A 22,823-nucleotide genomic window follows, 5' to 3' on the forward strand; every position below is an offset into this window, starting at 1 on the left:
ATGTCTTTATGGAGCTTACAGATTAGAGCAGAGACAGCCATTGAACAACTAATTTAAGTGTACTGGATTGTGTAGAAGCACAGGGCAAGGTAACAGGTGAACTTAACCTAGATTGGGAGGATCAAGAAAATGGCTGAGGAAATAATGTTTAACTTGAGACTTAAAGGATGAATGAATATCTAAAAAGGGTGGGGCAGAAACAATAAGTAAGCATTTCAGGCAGATGAAACAGCATGTGCAAGGACTGCTGGGCCTGAAATATAGAGCAACAAGGAGAGGGTCACAGGTGAGGCTACAAAAATGGGTAGAGGCCAGATTATGCAAGACTTTGTGTGCCTCACCAAGGATTTAAGGCAGGGGAAGGAATAATCAGATGTATGTTCTAAACAGATTCCTATGACTGTAGGCTGCAGAATGGATTATGATTGGAAGTGGGGGGACAAGTAAGACAAACTATGGGAGAATGGGAGAGATGACAGAGGCTTGCTTGGGGTGGGGATAAAAAGAAGAGCAGTGATATGAGATGTATTTAAGAACCAGAATTAAAGCATTTACGAGACATAGGGGATAAGGAATAGACTCATGGATGTCTTCTAAGATTCTGGCTTCAGCAAGTGGGTTGACTGGAATGCCATTTTCTGAGAAAAGGAACCCTGGAAGAGACAGAGATTTGGGGATGGAGGAGACAACAAACTCAGTTTCTGTCAGCTGAGTCAGAAATGTCTGAAAAATCATCTAGGTGAAGATGTCAAATGAGCAACTTGAAAAATGTGTGTAAACCTCAGGAGAGAGAACTTGGATTAAGCTGTGAATTTGAAAAACACTGTAATTGAAGCAATGGAGTAGAGGATACTGCCTAGGGAGAGTGGAAGAAAGCCTAGTACAGAGCTTCAAAAAATTCCACTATTTATTACTTCGGTAGAGAAGAAGGAACCACCAGTAAAAGAACTGAGAGTTTTGACCCAGGAAACAGATCTGGGAGTCATTGTTGACCTGAAGACAGTGGCCTTGTGTACTGAGGAGATCACTAAAATGTTGAGGATTATAAAGCAGACGATCAAAGCCAAAACAAAACATACTGTGCTTCATGCCTACATAAAATCCTGCCTGGCACAGCAGTATCTGTCATACTGGTTTGAGAAAGGTGAAATGATCTAAAGAAAATCCCAAGAAGGCACCTGACTACTTTTGTATGGAAAACCCAAAAATCTTAGGACTTGATTCTAAAAACAAAGATTAAAGAAGGATTTGGTCAATGCCAATAAAACCATGAAGAACATGGCTAATGAAAAAAAGGACATTCAATAAAATTTAGTGTATCAGATAGAAGAGAGAGCCCTTTATGACTTCAGGCAGGTAAAAAGAAAACCTTCAGTGAATTTTCAGGCAAAGAATCTATACATTAAAACTATAAATGGATTCACAAAAATATGATGTGAATTCATGAGCAATACAATAAAAAATAGGTTGCCCTAAGAAATATTAGGATGTTTCAAGGTAATGCAAAGGTCATGAACACATCCTTCCACATTTTCTTGGTGTCTATGTTAGAGAATAGTGGTCCAGATGAACCAAATACTATCTCCTATGGTATCTCATAACCTTACAGATAGTAGAGGATCAATGGCTTCAGGTGACATTTAACAAAATCCTTAATTTAAACTTATCAAAAAGAGATAATAGAAAGATGATACTTAATTTTTAAAAAGTATATTACTTTTCTTTTACTTGGTTTAGATAGTCACCATTAGCATGAAACACCTCATTCTAAAATAAATATTAGGGGCTCAGCATCAATATTCTATATATATTGGTGTTTCACAAAATTTCCCGATCATAAGAATCACCTGGGCCACTTATTAGATTTGATTCCTAGGTTCCCTCCTCCGGAGATTCTACCTTACTAAGCTTGCTTACCACGCACGGGCCAGAGAAATACATGGTTTGACAACTGCCTCTGGTGATCATTATGATCTAGTTTGGGAAACACTAATGCAAATTAACTATGAATTCCTTGAAAGTCAGGACCACGTCTTAATCATTTTTATACCTAGTGCCTAGCACAGTTTCTGGGACAGAGCTGGGAATTCATAAATGTATACATTACTGATACTATGGTCTAAAACTTGCAATACTAATAGGTGCAAACTTAAATGACCCTAATAGTTGTAAGAATTTTCTTCTCTGTACAAATGACGGTCCTAGCTGACTGGGCTTAGAAATTTCCCTTCATCAACTTGGGACTACTTTCCTCCTTATTCCTCACTGTCAGATCCCTTGTGCTGTCTTAATCCATCTCCCCACGGTCCACACCACCTTGGTCCTTCTTGTGCTCCAATGCGAATTCAGAGGCTAGGAGTGAGAAGAAGGTAATCCCCTGTGGCTACACCCCCAGCAGTCACACCCCCAGAGGCCCCATCCTGCTCCTCACCTGAAAGCCCCTGCCCTAGCTCCTGTGATGAAATGCCCCGGGTAGCCTTCCTACCTGAAGAAGGAAGAGGAACAAATACTGAGTCTAGATTTTACTTGGAAATTCAGATGATTAATGTGTCAGTCCTAGTCTATAGTTCATTGGAACACAGGAACATTTATAAAAACGTTTGCGGGAGCTTAAAATTGGATTCGTTTTCCCGTTGATTCATTATTTTCCCCATTATTACTAGCGTTAAAAAAAAACACCCAAACTTAAAATTTCACCAATGCTGAGGCAGTACTGAGGAGGGGAGAACTCATAAGCTCGTACTCAGTTTCACAGGAGGCTGGGGGGGCATGGGGGAAGGAAAGAGAATCAAGTGGGCCGACTGCTAGGGCTTGTGGGAAGAAAAGCATGGCTGGAGGGCAGGCGGAAATCACAAAGTACACAGCCTCCCAAAGTGATGACTCTGAAGGAGACAACACTCATTTTTGGCCGTTCAGGTTCTCTGTGTTTAAGAGTGTCATGACTTTGTCACTTTGAAGATAAGTGATGAATGATAATGATGAGGGGTGGCAGGAATACACAGTGGGGGCTTGAATGAAATGTAACATAACCGGCACAAAAAGCAAGGGCACAGCTACACTAAGATGGAAACTCAGTGTATGGTTCTTGCTTGTGGCACGACTAGAGCGATCCAGTTCACATGAGAGGGCTCAGCGTGATGCAACTTATAAATACCACATGTGCAAAATGAACCTAGAAATCAAAGAAAAACCATTACATGAAAAATGGGGGGCACAAATGCAGGTTATATAAGGTTTAGAGTATGTGAGAACACATACCTAAGAGTAACCCTTCCACAATTAATGGAATGCTTCTAACATAAATCAGAGCATAATGCTTTTCCGTATTAATCAGTTTCAGAGATACCACGCTGCTTATCATGAAAATCCAGTAAAGTACAGATAACCATGAAGATAAATGAGAATCTTAATAATAATTCCTTCTGATGTCTTTCAGAAGTGACTGAGTTCAAGAATAATTACGTAGCCCCACGTCTCAAAACAATTCAAATTACCCTCCCCATCAACTGTCACCCAGGGTCTACCTTGACGATAGGGGCAAGAATGGACTGTTTAGTATTTTTTTCCAAACTTTGGCTAAGATTTTAGAAATCCAAGTTAGGTTACAAGGGTAGCAGTTTCTGCCACTTAGGACACTGTCTCCCCTGGAAACCAGAGTATAGTCATTTGCTACAAGGAGGAAGCAGATGGTAATAAAAGTTAGTGGCCTTATATCCTAATTCAACAATGATGAAAAATCTTTACTATTCTTCTGTGGCATTGAGAAACATTTTGTCTTACCAAGTTCATTCATCGCGTGTCTATGCTCCTCATCAAACGAAAGTTTCATTAGAACACACACAGCAGGACAGATCTGATGTTCAACAGGAGCTGGCACTGAAAGATAAAATTGACATAAACGATAATGCTTTGTTTTCTCAAAAGTAGTGACGTTTATTATACTTAAAAAATACTCAGGGCTCACTAATATATCCCTAATGCATAGCAGTTTAGTGAATCAACAAGTATTTGCTAAAGAGATGAATATATATACTACAAACATGGATAGGAAAACGTAAGGGCTTTTCTTGGTTCCATAAAAATGTCTACCTCTCATCAGCCTTTGACCAAGTCTGCTGGTCCCATGCAGGTTTATGCTATAATTCAAATAATAACTTAAAAATTATATTGGCTATATGAAACAATAAAAACATTTTGGTATAAAACTTTTTATTTACAATCTCTATTTAAACTTAAAGGCATGTGGCTGTATACAAATGTAGTATAGAAACCTAGTATAAACCTAGTATAGAAAGCTTACTATACAGATACCAGATAGTAAACAAAAATTTATAGACAAGGTGTCCAAGAAAATGCACCTGCACATTTAATACTATGCACAAAGTTTCAAAACCGTTACTTGAAATAAAAATTTAAAAAGCAAGTCTATTTTTCAGAAGTAATAATATTTATTCTATTTAACTTTTCTGAGAGTAGGTATTAAGAGCACAAAATGCGAGTCATTATATAATTGTGGACAAAGAAAACAATCCAGAAAGACAATGTTCTTACAGTAAAGCATCTTATAGTTCTCCTCATCCCTAGGACAAATAGATATAAAGGACATTTCTGCTGTACTCTATTCTTGAAAACTATTAAATTTTAAATAAATTCACTTTTATACCTACCTAAAAAAAATCTGCTAAATCTTTATAGATCATGTTCTCATCATCACTCTTTCTCCTACTCCCGAAATCAAGATACTGATACAATAGTCCTTTGTCATGTGTGTGTGGACATGTGTGTGTTCTTATTGGGTGAAAGGAAGGTCTTACCTTATATACTTACTGCTTTTGGTTCTTGCTACAGAAATGAAGTACGTTATGTCCCCAAAGGTCCCAACTCCCATGTTCCCTGCTCCTGAGGGAGAGGGGCTGGTGGCCAAGGGTTTCTCCCTGAGCAAAGAGCTGGGAGGCTGATCATCCCAGCAACTGGGGCCCCATGGCCTGAAGCAGGATGGTGCAGTAGGAAGAGCACTGGGCTGAGAGTCAGGAGATCTGACCTCTGATCCTGGCTCCACCACCCACTAGCTGTGAGGCCACAGGCAAGTCTTTTAGCCTCTCTGAGCCTCAGTTTCTTCATCTGTAAAATGGAGATGATATCTTCCCTTCCTACTTCACAAGGTTGTTGTAAGGATCAAATAACATATATAACACAGCTCTGTATCCACTGAGTAGAGTGATATGCAAATGTAAGAGATTATGGGTTGGTCACTAACAGCTGAAGGAACTTATGTAAAGTCACTTTCTTGAGCTTAATCTCAAGAGATGGAGGACATAATCGCTCAAGTTCTTTCTAGATCTGCTATGCTATGACTCTGTCTTGATTTTCTGTTCTTTTGTGGTTGCACTGTAGTACGCATAATGTTTTCCCTTGCTAACTTTTTCTAGAGAAATTAAGCTTTAAACTATGTTAGCAGTGTAGATGGCTAATATGAATTTCCCAGGCCTATTCATAAAGACACCATCCTAATTTAAAGTTTTCATTTCAAAAACTTTTACATTTGCTTTGTAACATGCACCATACGGAACATACTTGGATTTTTGTCCTGGTCCATGCCTTGTTCATGGGCTTCCTGCCACTCCCAACAGGTTTCACAGTAAGCTCGTATCTGTTCCAAAAGATGAAGGACTCGGATTTCACGCCTGCCTCTCTTGTCATCAGGCTGTGAGTGAATGATGTTGTGGAGTGCTGCACTGGCCCTGGCCCGAGCCTCTTTACTGCCCCGGGAATTTCCCAACAACACAGAGTCTTTGTCATTGCCATGTAAAAGCTGGATGAGGAGAGGAAGACATCCAGACTGTCGCATGGATATACAGCTGTCTTGGGAGCTAGACATAGCTAGCAAAGTTCGCGACATATCATCCTTATCATGAGTACCAAGCATTGACAACAATGAATACACCATTTCCACCTGTGGGCCAAATGAGTTTAGAAACAAAATTATGACTTTAATATCCAAAAGCCAACACCAATGAAGTGATGAATGGGATATTTATTGTAACTCATTAAAAACAAAAACCCCTTTCCAGGATGAAGTAATGAGCGTTATTTCAAAATCCATATAATATAATCATCACCAACTTGTTTATGAGTAATATTAGTAGTGGTAGTACATAGTGTTGAAAAAGAGAAAATAGGTTCTTGCATAAACCTAAATTGCTGTTTGTCTGGATCAGCTGGTGATAATCCACTGATTATGATGAATGACAATCAACTGATTTCTCTCTCTCTCTCTCACATCTCCCCCCCGCACCACACATACCCACCCCCACCAACACACACACAGAGTCAAATGTGGTTTATCTAAATTCTTTACACAATTTAAAATTTTAATTTTTAAAATCTACAACCATAATCAATAAAGAGAAAATATTTTTCAGCAATTATTATTTACTAAGTACTAGCGCTCAGCAATTGCTAACCCTCACCAGATTATAAGTACAGTAAGTCCCCTACATATGAACAAGTTCCATTCTGAGAGCACGTTCACAAGTCCAATTTGTTCGTAAGTCCAACAAAGCTAGCCCAGGGACCCAACTAACACAATTGGTATTGAGTACTATACTGTAATAGGTTTACAATACATTCGCATCTTTGAAAGTTCACAACTTGAAGGTTCATATGTAGGGGACTTACTGTATAATATTGTTAAAGTTATGATTTCTCCCTTATACATGTAAACATATTCTGTTATAAAAAGAAGAATGCTCTGATCATACAGGGATACAAAGCCAGGATTCTTATTCAATTTCTTTTTAAAAGCAGCTGGTAAGCATCAATTACTCCCTGACCATAAATTCTAAGAATTTACTTAGAAGCAGATTAGAAACAGGAAACAGTACCCAGTTATCCTGCACTGTGATCAACCTCATTTTAAAGTGAGAGCTATTACATAAAAGTAGAGGCTATTACATAAATGTATCATATCTGTAAATTAGTGGTTTTAACCAGGGGCAATTTTAGCCACGCTGAGACATTTTTGGCAACGTCTTGGAGACATTTTTGGCGGTCACAACTTCGGGAGGAAAAGCTTCGGGCATCTAGTAGGAAAAGACCAGGGATGCTGCTAAACATCCTACGATGCAATGAGGAATTATCCAGCCAATAATGCTGAGGCTGAGAAACTCTACTCTAAATGTGTAGACACACACTACCCTTAGATATGAAAGTTTTATTAGGAAGGCAGTACAGAACTGTGGATAAACAGTCTTTCAAATTCTGACTCCACCATTTACAAGTGAGTTGTGTGACACGACCAAGTTATTTGAACTCTCTGAGGCCCAGTTGTCTCAGTTGCAAAATGGAGAAATTTACCCAGTAGGGTTTTCTTTGTGAAGATTAAATAAAATAACACATGTATGGCACAGTAACTGGCATTCAAAAATGTAGTAAGGTCTTAATATTATCATGCATAAATCACTTCAAAAGGAAATGGTATTCTAGCTGCCAGTTTTCATGCAATAGTACTGTTGAATATTAAACATTTTCTTTATAGTGAAAACTACTTGTTGATGTTGGACAGATCTGGGGTTGAATTCCAATTTATTTACATGACAGCTGTCTGAATCTTTTTTTGGCTTCAGTATTCTCATTTTAAAAAGAGGGGCAAGAATACCTCAAAGCGTTTTCGAGAAGATGAGATAATAAACATACAACTCCCAGCAGTTACTGGCATCCTAGCGGTCCCAAGTAGTAACTATTGTGAGTTATTAAAAGGATTAAGTTTCATATTAACAATACCATTGATACTCTAAAATTCATTTCTTAAATCGACATTAGTTATTTCAGTAATGCTTTTCCTAAGAGCCACTATATTATTAAAGTAAAGAAAGACTATGTAGAGTATGCTGTGAAAACAACTAGTGGAATTATTTAGATTTAACTGAAAATATACTGCTTAGTAATATTAGAATTTCATTTTTGTTCATATAATAGTAAAGCCTCTGGCTTTAACAATAATAAAATAATTATTTTCTTTTCAAACATACTATTCTCAAGTCCCCCAAAATATTTACTAACATCTAAGAGACCCTAAGAAAACTCACTTATCAGCAGTGAATAGGATAACATTCAATTTCAATAATTTTTCCATCCACTAAGCATTTATTAAACACTCATTATGTGCAGATTCTGTGCTCGATGCTGCAAAGGATAAAAAACAGTCCCTGTGCTCCAACTGTAGTGATTCAAAGGAGGTAGACAGACTGCATGGGGAGGTGAGAGGACCCTGGAAATCAGAAAATGTTTTGTAAAGAAGGAAAGCCCAAGAAGATTTCTGAAGGCTGGCTAGGACTCTGACAGTCATTTTTCGGTGGGCTGGGAAGTGGAGGTGTGTGCCACTGCAGGCAAGGCACAGAGGGAGAAGTCACAGGGAGTGCTCAGTGCTTATAATCTATTACCTTGGTTCCCAGATGACTTGTCAGCCTTCGAGGAGCAGAATGTGTGCTGCTAGAACTCAAAACACTGGCTGTTTCGTGATCTATTCGTGCAGTTGAACCCTAGAAATTAAGCAAATTATAGACAGTATAATTTAGACTATAGATAAATACAGCTAACTTCATGTTAAGGTACTCCAAATGAACTGTCTTTAGGGTAAACAGCTAAATATACCATTAAAATTGTGAACATTATAACTGCTCAAAATGAATATTTTTACCTATAAATTTAAGTAGAGTTTAGAGAAACACTGAAGGAAAAAAAGACAGTTGCAAAAGACAGTTAAAGTACAATGTGGAAGTAACCGAACACTGCAGAAATTCTAAGAGTAATATTCTTTCACAAATCAAAAGGCATGAAACTACATTCAGTTAAATATAAATTGACTGGTAGAAAGCTCCACTGAGTGACGAAATGCTCTAAATTACCACAAAACTAACTGTAAATTTTGTACAGACCAAGTTCTCCAGGAGCTCAGAGTAGAAAAAAGACTGCTTGAAACCTCTATTGGAGAAAGGCATGAAAAAATAAATAATTGCACTGAGCTATCATGAGCACTTAGTAAGAAGAATGCATAAAATACTGAGGGAAAACAGAAAGAAATAACTACTTGCTTAAGAACTATTAAAGACTGAATAAGATAAGTTATACTTAAAGGTAGGCCTTGGATTTTGGAAAAATGATGGAAGAGTCTGTGTAAAGGGATAAATATGGAAAGCATGCTAGAAAAGAATATAGGCAGAATACTCTCTGACATAAATTGTAGTAATATTTTTTTGGATCTGTCTCCTAAGGCAAAGGAAATAAAAGCAAAAATAAACAAATGGAACCCAACTAAACTTAAAAGCTTTTGCATGGCAATGGAAACCACAGACAAAACAAAAGACAACCTACAGAATGGGAGAAAACATTTGCAAATGATGTGACCGACAAGGGATTAATATCCAAAGTATATAAACAGCTCATACGACTCAGTATCAAAAAAACAAACAACACAATCAAAAAATGACCTGAAGACCTGAATAGACATTTTTCCAAAGAAGACATACAGGCACATGAAGAGATGCCCAACTTCACCAGTTATTACAGAAATACAAATCAAAACCAGATATCACTTCACACCTGTCAGAATGGCTATTAAAAAAAAAAGTTTTAAGAGAAAATTACATTTGTAAATGTAACTGTAGAAAAAAACTGTAAATGTGAAATTCATTTAACTGTATATTTAAAATGAGTATGTTAGTCTTTCCTCAATAAAGATGACTTTAAGAAGTTGCAACTTGAGAGGTCTTTTTTATGTCTCCCCATATAAAAGCATGAAGACCCACTTATTCATACCCACATAGGGAAATCTAGGGTTAGATTAAGAATACTACAACAGGGTCTCAGAGTGGCTACCCTTTCTAGTCTCTACTCCTTCTGTGGGTCTGGATGCTTTATGCTGGTTAGCCCTCTAGGGATACTTCTCAATTTGGAGCAGCAGGTTAGTACCCCTCAGGGTAGGGAGAACAGGCAGCAGAGGAAGACATCCGGCAACTCTTCCCACTGCCACTAGCTACTGGGTGCTTCTATAATGGTATTTCAACTCACATGCAACCAAACAACAAACATTTACTGAGCTCTTGCTACTTTCTCGGTACAGTGCTAGTCACTAGGGATATAAATGAATAGTCCCATCCTCACTGCACACAGACTCTAGACAGGTTGCTCAACACGTAAATATACAGTAGTAAGTGCTTTGACAGAGGCCACATGCACACACAGGAATGGCATATACTCAGTCTTGGGAGTACAGAGTAAAGTGCTATCTGATTTTAAACTACGCGGAAGAGTTTAGATAATAAAAAGGAGGAGAGTTAGCCACAGGGCAGCCCAGACGAGGCAGAAGCATAAGCAAAGGTCAGAAAGAACGTGTGTGTGTGTGTGTGTGTGTGTGTGTGTGTGTGTGTGTGTGATAGAGAGAGAGAGAGAGAGAGAGAGAGAGAGAGAGAGGGAGAGAGACAGACAGACAGACAGAATCTGATTCACTGATTGATTTGGAGATAAAGAGCTTATTCTGATTGCAATAAAGAAGATGGAGTTGAGGGACCAAGACTCAAGGTAAAGAGAATAGTCAGGGGGCTTTTTAAGGAGACTTAGGCAAGGGGCCTCTCTTGTTCTACAGTAGAAGGGGAATGACTCCTTATCCTGAAGCAAACATACTGTCTTTTTTTTTTTAATAATTAATCAATTTATTTATTTTTGGCCATGTTGGGTCTTCGTTGCTGTGCGCAGGCTTTCTAGTGGTGGCAAGCAGGGGCTATTCTTCATTGTGGTGCACAGGCTTCTCATCGCAGTGGCTTGTCTTTGTTGTGGCTCGTGAGCTCTAGAGTACAGGCTCAGTAGTTGTGTGCGGGCTTAGCTGCTCCATGGTATGTGGGATCTTCATGGACCAGGGCTCAAACCTGTGTCCCCTGCATTGGCAGGTGGATTCTTAACCACTGCACCACCAGGGAAGTTCCAAACATACCGTCTTTGAGGATACCTAAATATTTTTACTGTTTCTGGTAGTGAGGATCTAACACAATCCCTAACGATCCTTGTTTCCTGGTATTCACACCCTTATGTAATCGCCCTGCCTTTGACTGTGGGCTAGATTTAGTGAATGGCTTCTAGTGAACAGACTGCTGCAGATGTGATGAGAAGTCACTTCCAAGATAAGGTTACGAAGACTGTGGCTTCCATCCTGGGCACCCTCTCTTGTGCTCTCTGAGGGAGGCCAGATGCTACGTTGTGAAACGCCCTTTGTAGAGACCCTGGTGGCAAGGACATGATATCACTGGCCAACAGCCTGAGGACATGAGGCCTGCCAACAGCCATATGAGTGAGCTTAGAAGCACATCTTCCCCGAGTCGAGTCTTGAAATGACTGTGGCCCCAGCTAACACCGTGACTGCAGCCTGTGAGAGACCCTGAACCGGAGGCACTCAGCAAAGCTGCACCAGGATTCCTGACCTACAGAAACAATAATAAATGTTTGCTGATTTTGCTAAAATTGTCAAGCAGCAATAGATAAGATAATTAACACATTGTTTGAAACAAAAGAGAAATAAACTATGAAACAAGGGAAAACCCATGTCCACACTAAAATATGTTCCGGACATTCATTTCAGTGTAGATACCAAATCATCTTTAAGCTTTAGTCTCCGTACCTTTCTATACAGCTCCTTGATTTTGGGACACTCACCGTTCTGTTCTCCCAAACTCTCTAGCTAGAATCCAGATGCATTTCCTATAAGGAGATTCCAAGAGAACATTCCCATACCCACACTACCTATAGGCCTAGAACTCAAGCCCTGAGAATCTTTCCTGGGCCCTTTTATTATGGCTAGGCCTGCACCGACACCTTTCAGAGGAACCAGAGAAACGGTACCCTGCAAGAAATGGTACCTTCCTAAGAAGTATTTCCCACCTAACTCATGACTAAATTCTGAAGAAATGAGTGTCATTAACTCTCTCTCAAACTCAAGACCTATTAAATCAGCCATATTTTACATCCACTAAATCAGCCTTGCTCAGTGTTCAAAAACATAGTAAGTCCATAAACATATCATTTCCCACTCTCAGCCTTAAAACGTGTGTGAGACACTATTTCCTACTATTTTCTTTCCTATCCAAACTTCCTTGTGAAATTTAGGTTCCATGCTCCATAAATACCCACACCTCCTCAACTTTTCACATAATGCTCCTTTCATTTCATTAACTGAAACCTAGCTCTTATTGGACACCACCTCCCCCTGCAGCCCTCTCTCCAATATCCCATGTACTTTGGCGTCAGGAGGTAGCATAAGCCTATGTTTTCCTCACTCTTCAACATCACTTTGAAACTATTATTCCTCCACCTTCCGGTAATAGCCCCAAATCTCCTTGTGTTATAATCACTTTTCCCTTTCCCCAGTGCTATCACCTACTAACCACCCAATCACTGTCTTCAATCATTAAACAACTTTGGCACAAGGGTCACTGACCTCCTTCTACTTCAATTACTGCCACCATTCTGGGTAACTTATGCCCCATTCAAAACCGTGGTCTCTCAGTTCTCTGGTATCTTCAGTGATGTTTTTCTCCTCTACTCCATTTTAGTCACTGACATCTATGGCTGTATCCTAGACCATTTCCATCACCCTAAAATGTACCATCTCTGAATAATGCATTTAGTTATCTTGTGGTAACTCTGAAAACCTATTCTTCTGGCAATCTCCTTTAACCTTCCCCAAGAAAGTGTCTTTAAAATAATTGGAATGTCCAGCGCATGGATGTCTCTACATACTCCACCTTGAAATTTTTCGTGGTCCATCACTTCCATAATTCTCTTGTCAGTTTTCAATATCTTTGCCCCATGGCTATTCCATCCCACCTGCCTGGGAACACTGCAATTGTAGATGAATCCAACTGTCTGTTTTCTCTACACCTTAATATGGACTGCTGAGCAGTATTTGAGAAATCTGAGCATGTGAGAATATCGCACAATTCTCCAGGGTACTGCCCATATAACATTTATGGTCACCAATACACCTGGGCCCTTAGTCCTCCATCTGTAATCCTTGTGTTTCCCTAGTCAGCTCTCCCTTCTTTGCTCACAGTGGCTATTTTGGATATGTCTCCTTTACCACAAATAATTTTACCTTCTAATTTACAGAGAAACAGAAGCCTTCAGACAAAACTTCCTCAAACTTGCTGCTACCAAACTGACAAAATTACCTGCCTCCACACCCATCTCCATCTTCTCCTGCTATTGCTTCAGAGGCACCCCTTCTGCTACCTAAGGCCCGTCCCTTCATGTGTGCTCTGGATCCTTTCCCTCCCCATTTCTCTTTGCTCTTTTGGACCTTCAATCTTTTTCTCTACTGGCTCCTTCCCATTACCATTCAAATATGCTTATCTCTCCTATTTTATAAAAAGAAAAATCTCTCAATTTTCTCTCAAATGTCTACTGTGTCAGTTAATGGCCTTTTCTCTCTTGGGCAGTTCACACTCAGACTTTTTGAGTTAGCTAAAATTGCTCTCTTCTACTTTTTAACCTTCCAATTTAAACCTCAACTCACTCCAATATCACATGGTAGAGAAGAAAGCCAATGAAACGGCTCTTGCCAAGATCAGCACTGAAGTTTTTTTTTTTTTTCGCGGTACGCGGGCCTCTCACTGCTGTGGCCTCTCCCGTTGCGGAGCACAGGCTCCGGACGCGCAGGCTCAGCAGCCATGGCTCACAGGCCCAGCCGCTCCGTGGCATGTGGGATCTTTCCGGACCAGGGCACGAACCCGTGTCCCCTGCATCGGCAGGTGGACTCTCAACCACTACGCCACCAGGGAAGCCCTGAAGTTCTTTTTTTGGTGAAACCTAAAGGAAAATTTTCAAGTCCTTACAGTCAATGGTGTATATTGTTAACTATTTCCTCTTTTGGAACAACAATGTTATTCCCTTACTTCGGGATTCTTTTAGCCCAGGTCTTCATCTTCTCGTTCTATAATCACAGGGGATATAAAAATCTCCCACACCTTGAATTATCACATTTTTCACCCTTCCCTTTGCTTCCAAACCCACTATCTAAGAGCCTACTTGATATTTCTGCTTCATTGTCTCAGAATGAACATCTTGAAACTTAACATTTTTGAAACTAGATTATTTTCCTTCACAAACTTGTTCCTCATCTAGTGTTAGCACTGAAATGCATCACCATCCTTGTAGCTGCCTATGACAAAAACCTGGAAGTCATTCCTGACTTCTCCTTCCTCCTCAGCCCTCGCATCTGACACTAACCCTTATGGATTATAGTTTCTAAATCCTCTCAGATACTCAGATATTTGCTGACCAAATGACTCTCACATCTATCAATTCTTCCCTAACTCCCAGGCCACCATCGTCTTTCACCTAGATTACTGTACCTAATTTACCCAATCATTATTAAGGTGTCAGAATAAATTAATTTGTAACTTCCTCTAGGATGAAAATCACCCTAACACTAGGTTAAGTGCTGTAGCACTACGTACTTGCCCTTTCATAGTACTTAACACACTTTGTGGAAAATGCTCATTTGTCTTACTTCTAGATGATAAGTTTCTTGAGGACAAGGTAGCATCTACCTAGCCCACCACCACACCCGAGGGTTCAGAACAGCCTTGGCATAATGCAGATCCTTAGTAAACAGATCCTGAACAGTGATGAGTTTTATATTATCTTCCAGGTAAAAGGGCTGGGGGAGAAAGTTAACAGCAGAGTGAAAAATGGGCTAAGAAGCAGAGGCAGGGATAAGATGAATTGTCTGGAGGGGACCCCTCCAAGTAAATACAATTCCTTTTCACTACATATTAGAATCAAGCATCTATCTTCTGATTCCCCTTTATTCACCCTTAAATATCCATTGCCATTACAGGCACTCAAATGTTTGCTGAGGGACCCTAGAAGGACTATGCCTGGCAGTTAAATTAGCACAACTGGGATATAGTCAATTTCAATTACACTTGCTGGGTTGGAACCCCTCTTCTATCCTCTGCTTGCTCACTTTACAAAGTGACTCAAAAGGGTTCACCATAAAGGTAGCAAGAGTCTCCAACTCACCATGAAATCTGACCTAAGACGGGGAAGAAGCAACCACTCCCCTTGCCTTGCCTTTTTTTCATACAAACTGTATCTGGAAGTAGTCAAACAGTAGATAAGGAGATTTTTCTCTATACAGAAATACTACAGCTAATTCTGTAACCCCTAATGAATTAATGGAGCTAGGCATTAAGTATCAATGGCTGTTAATACCACAAAATAGAGACAACCAGACATTTTGTGCTTCCTGATGGAAGACCAAAATGCCATCTATGAAAAAGTCTTGTCCAAAAAAAAGTGGAGGGGGGGCCTTGAAACCAAATCTGATCACATCTCTAGATCTAAATACCAATTTATAGGAAATACAGAAGATAGAGGATCATGTCAAACTTCACCATGGAGATGTTATCAGCAAAATCCAGACTATGGAAAACACTAGAAAACAAACAACTTTGGTTAGTCAACAAACATAGCAAAAAACTGAGAGACAAAGAGGAAACCTATAGATTAAAAGAGGCTTCAAAGACATATTAACCAATCTCTGTGCACGAACCTTATCTGGCCCAAGTCAAATAAACAGAAAAATTATGACATTCATGAAACAACTGCAAATTTGAATACTGACTAGATATCTGATGCTACTAAGGAATTACTGTTAATTTCTTTGGCAGTGTAATAATGGCACTATAGTTATGTATTTTAAAAAACTGTTCTTTGTCCTTTTTCCCCAGGATTGCTTTAGCAATTCTGGGTCTTTTTTGGTTCCATATAGATTTTAGTATTATTTGTTCTAGTTCTGTGAAAAATGTCACGGGCATTTTGATAGGAATTGCATTAAATCTTGTAGATTGCTTTGGGACTTCAGACAATACTACAAAGCTACAGTAATCAAAACAGTATGGTGTTTGCACAAAAACAGACATATAGACCAATGGAACAAAATAAAGAGCCCAGAAATAAACCCACACACCTATGGTCAATTAATCTTCGACAAAGGAGGCAAGAATACACAATGGAGAAAAGACAGTCTCTTCATCAAGTGGTGTTCAGAAAGCTGGACAGCTACATGTAAATCAAAGAAGTTAGAACACTCCATCACACCATAAACTCAAATTTGTTTAAAGACCTAAATACAAGACATGACACCATAAAACTCCTAGAAGAAGACATAGGCAAACATTCTCAGACATAAATTATAGCAATATTTTCTTAGATCAGTCTCCCAAGGCAAAAGAAATAAAAGCAAAAATAATCAAATGGGACCTAATCAAACGTAAAAGCTTTCACACAGCAAAGAAAAACCAAAAACACAAAAAACCCATCAACAAAGACAACCTACGGACTGGGAGAAAATATATGCACAAATGATGCGACTGACAAAGGGTTAATATCCAAAATGTACAAACAACTCATTCAACTTAGTATCAAAAAAACAGACAACCCAATCAAAAGATGGACAGAAGACCTAAACAGACATTCCTCCAAAGAAGACATACAGATGACCAACAAGCACATGAAAAGATGATCAACATTGCTAATTATTAGAGAAATGCAAATCAAAACCACAATGAGGTATCACCTCACACCGGTCAGAATGGCCATCATTAAAAAGTCTGGAAAGAATGTGGAGAAAAGGGAGCCCCCCTACACTGTTAGTGGGAACGTTAATTGGTATGGCCACTGTGAAAAACAGTATGGAGGTTCCTTAAAAAGCTAAAAATAGAGCTACCATATGATCCAGCAATCTCACTCCTGGGCATAAATCCAGAAAAGAGGAAAACTCTAATTCGAAAAGATACATACACCCCAATGTTCACAGCAGCACTATTTACAATAGCCAAGACACGGAAACGACCCAAGTGCCCATCAACAGATGATCAGTTTAAGAAGATACAATGGAATTTTATTCAGCCACAAAAAAGAATGAAATACTGCCACCTGCAGCAACATGGATGGACCTAGAGAATATCATACTAAGTTAGGCAAGTCAGACAGAGAAAGACAAATATTATATGATATCACTTATATGGGGGAATCTAAAAAAATAATACAAATGAATCTATATACAAAACAGAAACAGACTCATAGACGCAGAAAACAAACTTATGGTTATCACAGGGGAAGGAGAAAAGGACAGATTAATGGTATGGGATTAACAGATACAAATAATCTGAAAAAAAATTACTGAATCACTTTGCTGTACAGTTGAAACTAACTAATGTAAATCAGCTATACTTCAATTTTAAAAAAAGTAATCTTAGACACAGAAAACAAACTTATGGTTACCAAAGGGGAAAGGGAAGGAGGGATGAAACAGGAGTATGGGATTAACAGATACACACCTCCACATATATAAATTAGATAAACAACAAGAATTTACTGTATAGCACAGGGAACTATATTCAATATCTTGTAATAACCTATAAGGGAAAAGAATTGGAAAAAAATATATGTATAACTGAATCACTTTGCTGTACACCTGGAACTAACAATATTGTAAATCAACCATACTTCAACTAAAAAAAAGTATTCCTTTTTTAAAATATGTATTTGGTTGTGCCAGGTCTTCGTTGCAGCACACGGGCTCCTTAGTTGTGGCATGCATGTGGGATCTAGTTCCCTGACCAGGGATTGAACCCAAGTCCCTCGCACTGGGAACACAGAGTCTTAACCACTGCACCACCAGGGAAGTCCCCCCAAAATGTGTTCTTATCTTTTGGAAATACACAGTGAAGTATTTATGCAAGAAATGATGTCTGGGATCTTTTCCAAAAATAAAATGAGAGGGCAAGTAGATAGGGTTCATGTAGATTACTATATTATTCTGTCTGCCTCTGTATATATTTGAAATTTTCCATAATAAAATGTTTAAAAACACATTACTAGCAGCAAAAAAGGTCCTCCTACCATTTTCTCTCTTTCCCACTCTTTGTTGAAGTTCATTACTACTTACTGGTTATATCACTGGAGATCTGGTTCTAAACATTAAACAGAAAAGCTGAGGATCAATTCATAAATGAATTACACACACAGTTATATACTAGGCAAACAGGGATCTGATCTGTATAATTTACTTTTAGCTTTCTCTTTTCATTTAACTTCTAGTAGAGATTAATCACAGGTCAAGAAACCTTATTTCTAGAAGGGATGTTAGTCATTCCTTCCAACCTACATGTATTTATTGTTGTTATCTACTATTTATCAGGGATTGTGGGGATATAAAAATGGATAAAACTGGGAAGGATCTTTGCCCTTCTGGAGTTTACAGTCTACTGAGGAAAAGAGAAATAATCACAGAAATAAACATAAAACTGCAAATGTGGTCTGCAAAGGAGAAGAACAAGCTAGGACAGCCTTTAATAACGGGATGTGAACAGTTCAAGCCTCTTGAGAAAGTCATGCTTAAGCTCAGACACATATAAACCGATGTTAACTGAGTTAAGTGGGATGAGAAGAGCACTACATGGAACAGGAGCAGACGGTGCACAGGCTGCAGAGGAGAAAGCCCAGGAAAGGTGAGGTCCTGAAAGCTCAGTGCGGCAGAAGTGCTGAGAGCAAAGTGTGACATAAAGCTAACACGCTGGGAAGGAGCCAGATTATACAGGTCATAATAAAGGGTTATCTTATTCTAAGAACCAAGGGACGCCAACAAAGGATTTTTCAAAGAGGGTGATTTACTCATGTAAAGATCATTCCGGCAGAGTGGATGTGGGCAGGAAACCAGGTGAGGTAGAATGAATTTCCACAAAGTGGTAGAGATAAGCGCACCAGGACAGGAGCTTTGATAGATCATGCTACTGTGACCCTGAGAGTCAAAAAGATTATTTTCAGTTTTAATTAGTGTCAATGGTTTTTGTCTCTGGAGCAAATAATAAAACAAAGCAAATGAACAAACCCCAAGCGGCTGTCATATGGGTAGATCCTACTAAGAAAGGTTAAAAGAATCTTGGCATAACTGAATCACAGTCCCACAGATGTATACCACTCATCTTACATTAGGATCTGGGAGTAGCTGTAGCATCATTAATTTGATCTTGTAACTTTGCTATGATTTTATGGCATATTGAAGTTTTACATTTTTATATAAAACCTACTGTTCCTTTCTCTTATGGTTTCCTACCCACTTCATGATTATAAAAATTCTACCCTCATTTTCTTCTTATCTTTTAGTATTTTTAATAGTTTTCATTTTTGACATCAAATCTAATCTACTTAGAATTAATTTTGACGTAAGAAGTGTGATAGGGATTCGATCTCTTTTTTTAATGAATATCCAGCTTATTGGATAGGTGAGGCGTTAAAGTATATAATAATTGGAATACGACCCAAAGCACTAATAGTGGGTCTAATCCTAAGCAAACAATTTTTTTTTCTATCAAAAAGACAGAACTTTTCTTCTTCCTACGTATGTGTAGGAACACATATTGTTCCCAAAGAATTCCCTAAACAATACACAAAGAAATAACCCAAATGTGCTATTTAAATATAATTTCCCTAATTTACCATCTATAGAGTTTTCTCCACTACAGTGCTCACCAGTAATATTAAAATGAAGTATCTTTTTGTTTTAACTCAGTAAAATGAATTTAAGTACTCAAGTATGAGACATTTTAAGCTTTAAATTTCAATGAACTAATAGAAGCAGGCTCTTTTAAAATAAATAGTATCATTAAAAGTAACCTACAGACACTAAGGGAATATTTTCTATCAACAGTAAGAAAATTTCCTTAAAATTAACTTAGTGAAATTGTATTTAAAAAAATGATTCATTTACAACATAAAATATTCATTGAAAAAATGTGGAGAATACAGAACACTCCAAAGAAAAATACTGTCATAGTAGGATGCATTCCAATAAAACTCTAATAGAAGACTGATGGCAACATAACAAGATAATAGTTCTACATTAAAAAAAAAAAATTGACGTCCATAATTTTGCTAAAGATGACAATAGTAAACATCATTAGGCTATGTTTCTACTCTGTATGAGCATTAGAATCATCTTTTTCAGTGATAGGATTTAAATTTCTAGATTTATGTAACCTTGAAGTGCAACATAAAACAAGAACTATAAGTTCTTATGGCCATTTTTTAAAAACATAAAAATGTCTTTGCAAAGAATGCCACAGAGAAAAGAGCAAACCTATTCAAATACAAGCAATAATAACTAGGTCAAATCACATATGACCAAAATGCAGCTTGGTATTTATTTTTCAAAAAAATTCTTCTCACGCAAATCACTTCAGGCTAAAACAGAGACACACAATTCAGAGCTATAAAATATACTTAGAAATTTTGAAAGCATTATTGTTAGATATAATAAAGAAAAACGACATAGAATTTTGGTACCGAATTCTTCTGGAGATATCCATTCAAGACTAAGAAAGTAGATAAGATTTATAGATCTTTCTGAGAATCATCTCACTCTGTATTCCTTTTTAAATAGTTAATTGTAAAAAAAATTAAGAAAATAATTTATTTACCTGACCACTACCCGAAGTTGCCATGTTGATTTCTGCCACTCCTTGACTTTCATTCTGTCGCTCAGCTTCATGTGAGCCGGCTTCATGCTTGCTCTGAGATGACCTCTGTTAATACGGAGTTAACATCATTACATACAAAAATGGTGTATGCTTTCTTAGCCCAGAGCTTTCCTTCGTTCTTGCTTTAAAGCTTTGAATGCCTCAATTATACAGGTTTACAAAAGCATGGAACTGCACTTTATACTTCATCAGCTCCAGCAGGGTTGACTGTCGACTATTTCGGTAAAAGGAAAGTGAAGTGTGTCCCTCGAGCATTAGAGCCACACAAGACAAAGGATTTTCTGAGACTCACAGAAACACCATCCTCCACCAGCTGTGCTCACATCACTATCAGGGATATAACCCAACTAGAACAAATAACTGTCTTTTCCGCAAGGTCACATGGCTCTGGCGTTTACTAGAGCTGCAAATGTAAGTTAAACTATTAACCTAAGCTTAGAAACACCTTCTGTATAACTATGTTTATACACAGAATATATAAATACATCTTCTGCTAATAAAAGTCATATGAAACCAACAGATAAATTCTTAAGATTCTGATCTGAAAAAAACCAAAAACCTTTTCTAATGTAGCCACCATCTGCTATGTAAAATGAAAGTGACAGATTATATCCAGTAAAAGCAGTCATTTCAAGAGAGATTATATCCAGTATAAAGCAGTCACTTTGAAAAAAATATCACTGCAGAATCAAAGAAATAAAATAATTTTTCCATTACCTTTTATAGAAACAATCACAAATGTGCCTGCCCTAGGAAAATGATAACCAAAAATAAAAATTACACTTTAAGAAATTTGACATAATAGTGGAAAACTGTATTGCAAAATGGCTTCCGCTAAAATTTCTTTAAACATAAAGCTTTCCTAGACCATTTAAGATGTGACTTAATAATTTACCAATATTTCCATCAATAAACTAGTGTAAGTTATATATAGGCAAAAGAGAGGTAGTCTCAGTAATTCAGAAACAGAAGAAAAAATATCACCATGGGAAAATTACACTACGAAACTCAACAAAATCAACAAAAGTAGAGAATACAAAATCAATCTAGAGACAAAATGAATCAAAAACCACTAAATCGGGCTTCCCTGGTGGCACAGTGGTTGAGAGTCCGCCTGCCAATGCAGGGGACACAGGTTTGTGCTCCGGTCCGGGAAGATCCCACATGCCGCGGAGCAGCTAGGCCCGTGAGCCATGGCCGCTGAGCCTGCGTGTCCGGAGCCTGTGCTCCACAACGGAAGAGGCCACAACAGTGAGAGGCCCGCGTACCGCAAAACAAAACAAAACAAAACAAAACCCACTAAATCCACCAAGATTTGACACTAACATAATTGAAGACGTCAATATAAGAGTACTGAGTATCTGCCATGTTGGTTACTTTCACTAGGTGCTGGGGAATACAGCATTGGCAAAACCAGACACTGCTCAACGCACTCTTCAAGCTTCAGTCTAGTCAAGGATACTATCAAATAATCAGAGAAATGACAATAGAGTTAAAACTTTGACAAGTACTCTGAGGAAGGGTACAGGGCGCTGTAAGGATATACACCAGAGGGATGCCATACGTTGTGGGGACTTGGGGGGAAGAGCTCCCTTAGGAAGCGTGGTCTGAACTGACATCTAAATACAAACAGGAGTTCTAGGAAATGGGATGGGGATAGAAGGTGAAGGTTTTAGGTAAACAGAAGACCATATGCAAAGAACCTGGGCTGGGAGGAAACATGGCTTGCTCTAGAACATCAAAGAACTACAGTGTGAAGAGTAGAACAGAAAGATGATAAAAACAAAAACAAAAAACTTACTGATTTTACTGAATTTAGTGTGATTCTCAGATGGCACTCTTGCCCTCACAAAACTAATACCAGTAATACTAATGGGAAAAGGTGCATGTATTTTGATTTTTTAAAGTCAAATTTAAAATGGTCTAAGTAGGTAGGAAAGAGAAGAGACAAGTTTGGAGACTATGTATTAAAGTAGGTATTAGATAATGGTACTTTACACCTAGGGAAGCAGTGATGGAGATAAAGGCAGTGGAGACAGAGGTAAATCTGAAAGACTGCATGATAGATTGGATATGGTGAGTGGAGGAAGAGGTCTGGTGTCAAGAATTACTCCTGTGTTCCTTAGCTCACACGACTGAATAATGATGGTACCATTCACAGAGATAGGTAATACTAAAGGAGAATGAGGGTATTTTGGAGGATGTGGGGCTCATAAGGAGGACTTAGGA

The 22,823-nt window shown here is 38.4% G+C and overlaps 1 protein-coding gene across 11 annotated transcripts in view; it reads right to left on the minus strand.

Annotated features, from left to right (window-relative positions):
* Window positions 1-22,823, minus strand: part of APC (APC regulator of WNT signaling pathway) — a 135,938-nt gene that overhangs the window by 15,638 nt on the left and 97,477 nt on the right. For 4 of the 11 annotated variants that reach the window (XM_065874752.1, XM_065874749.1, XM_065874753.1 and 1 more), the window contains 4 exons: window positions 20,535-20,639; window positions 8,442-8,540; window positions 5,575-5,953; window positions 3,781-3,876 (listed from right to left, as the gene is read on the minus strand). In XM_065874752.1, coding sequence (XP_065730824.1) covers window positions 3,781-3,876; window positions 5,575-5,953; window positions 8,442-8,540; window positions 20,535-20,639 — 679 coding nt within the window. Of the gene's footprint in view, window positions 1-2,431; window positions 2,486-3,780; window positions 3,877-5,574; window positions 5,954-8,441; window positions 8,541-20,534; window positions 20,640-22,823 lie in introns of all 11 variants that reach the window. The other 7 variants (XM_065874747.1, XM_065874751.1, XM_065874748.1 and 4 more) reach the window with 3 other exon arrangements.

Source organism: Phocoena phocoena, chromosome 3 (genome assembly GCF_963924675.1).
Source record: "Phocoena phocoena chromosome 3, mPhoPho1.1, whole genome shotgun sequence".
Lineage (NCBI taxonomy): Eukaryota > Metazoa > Chordata > Mammalia > Artiodactyla > Phocoenidae > Phocoena > Phocoena phocoena.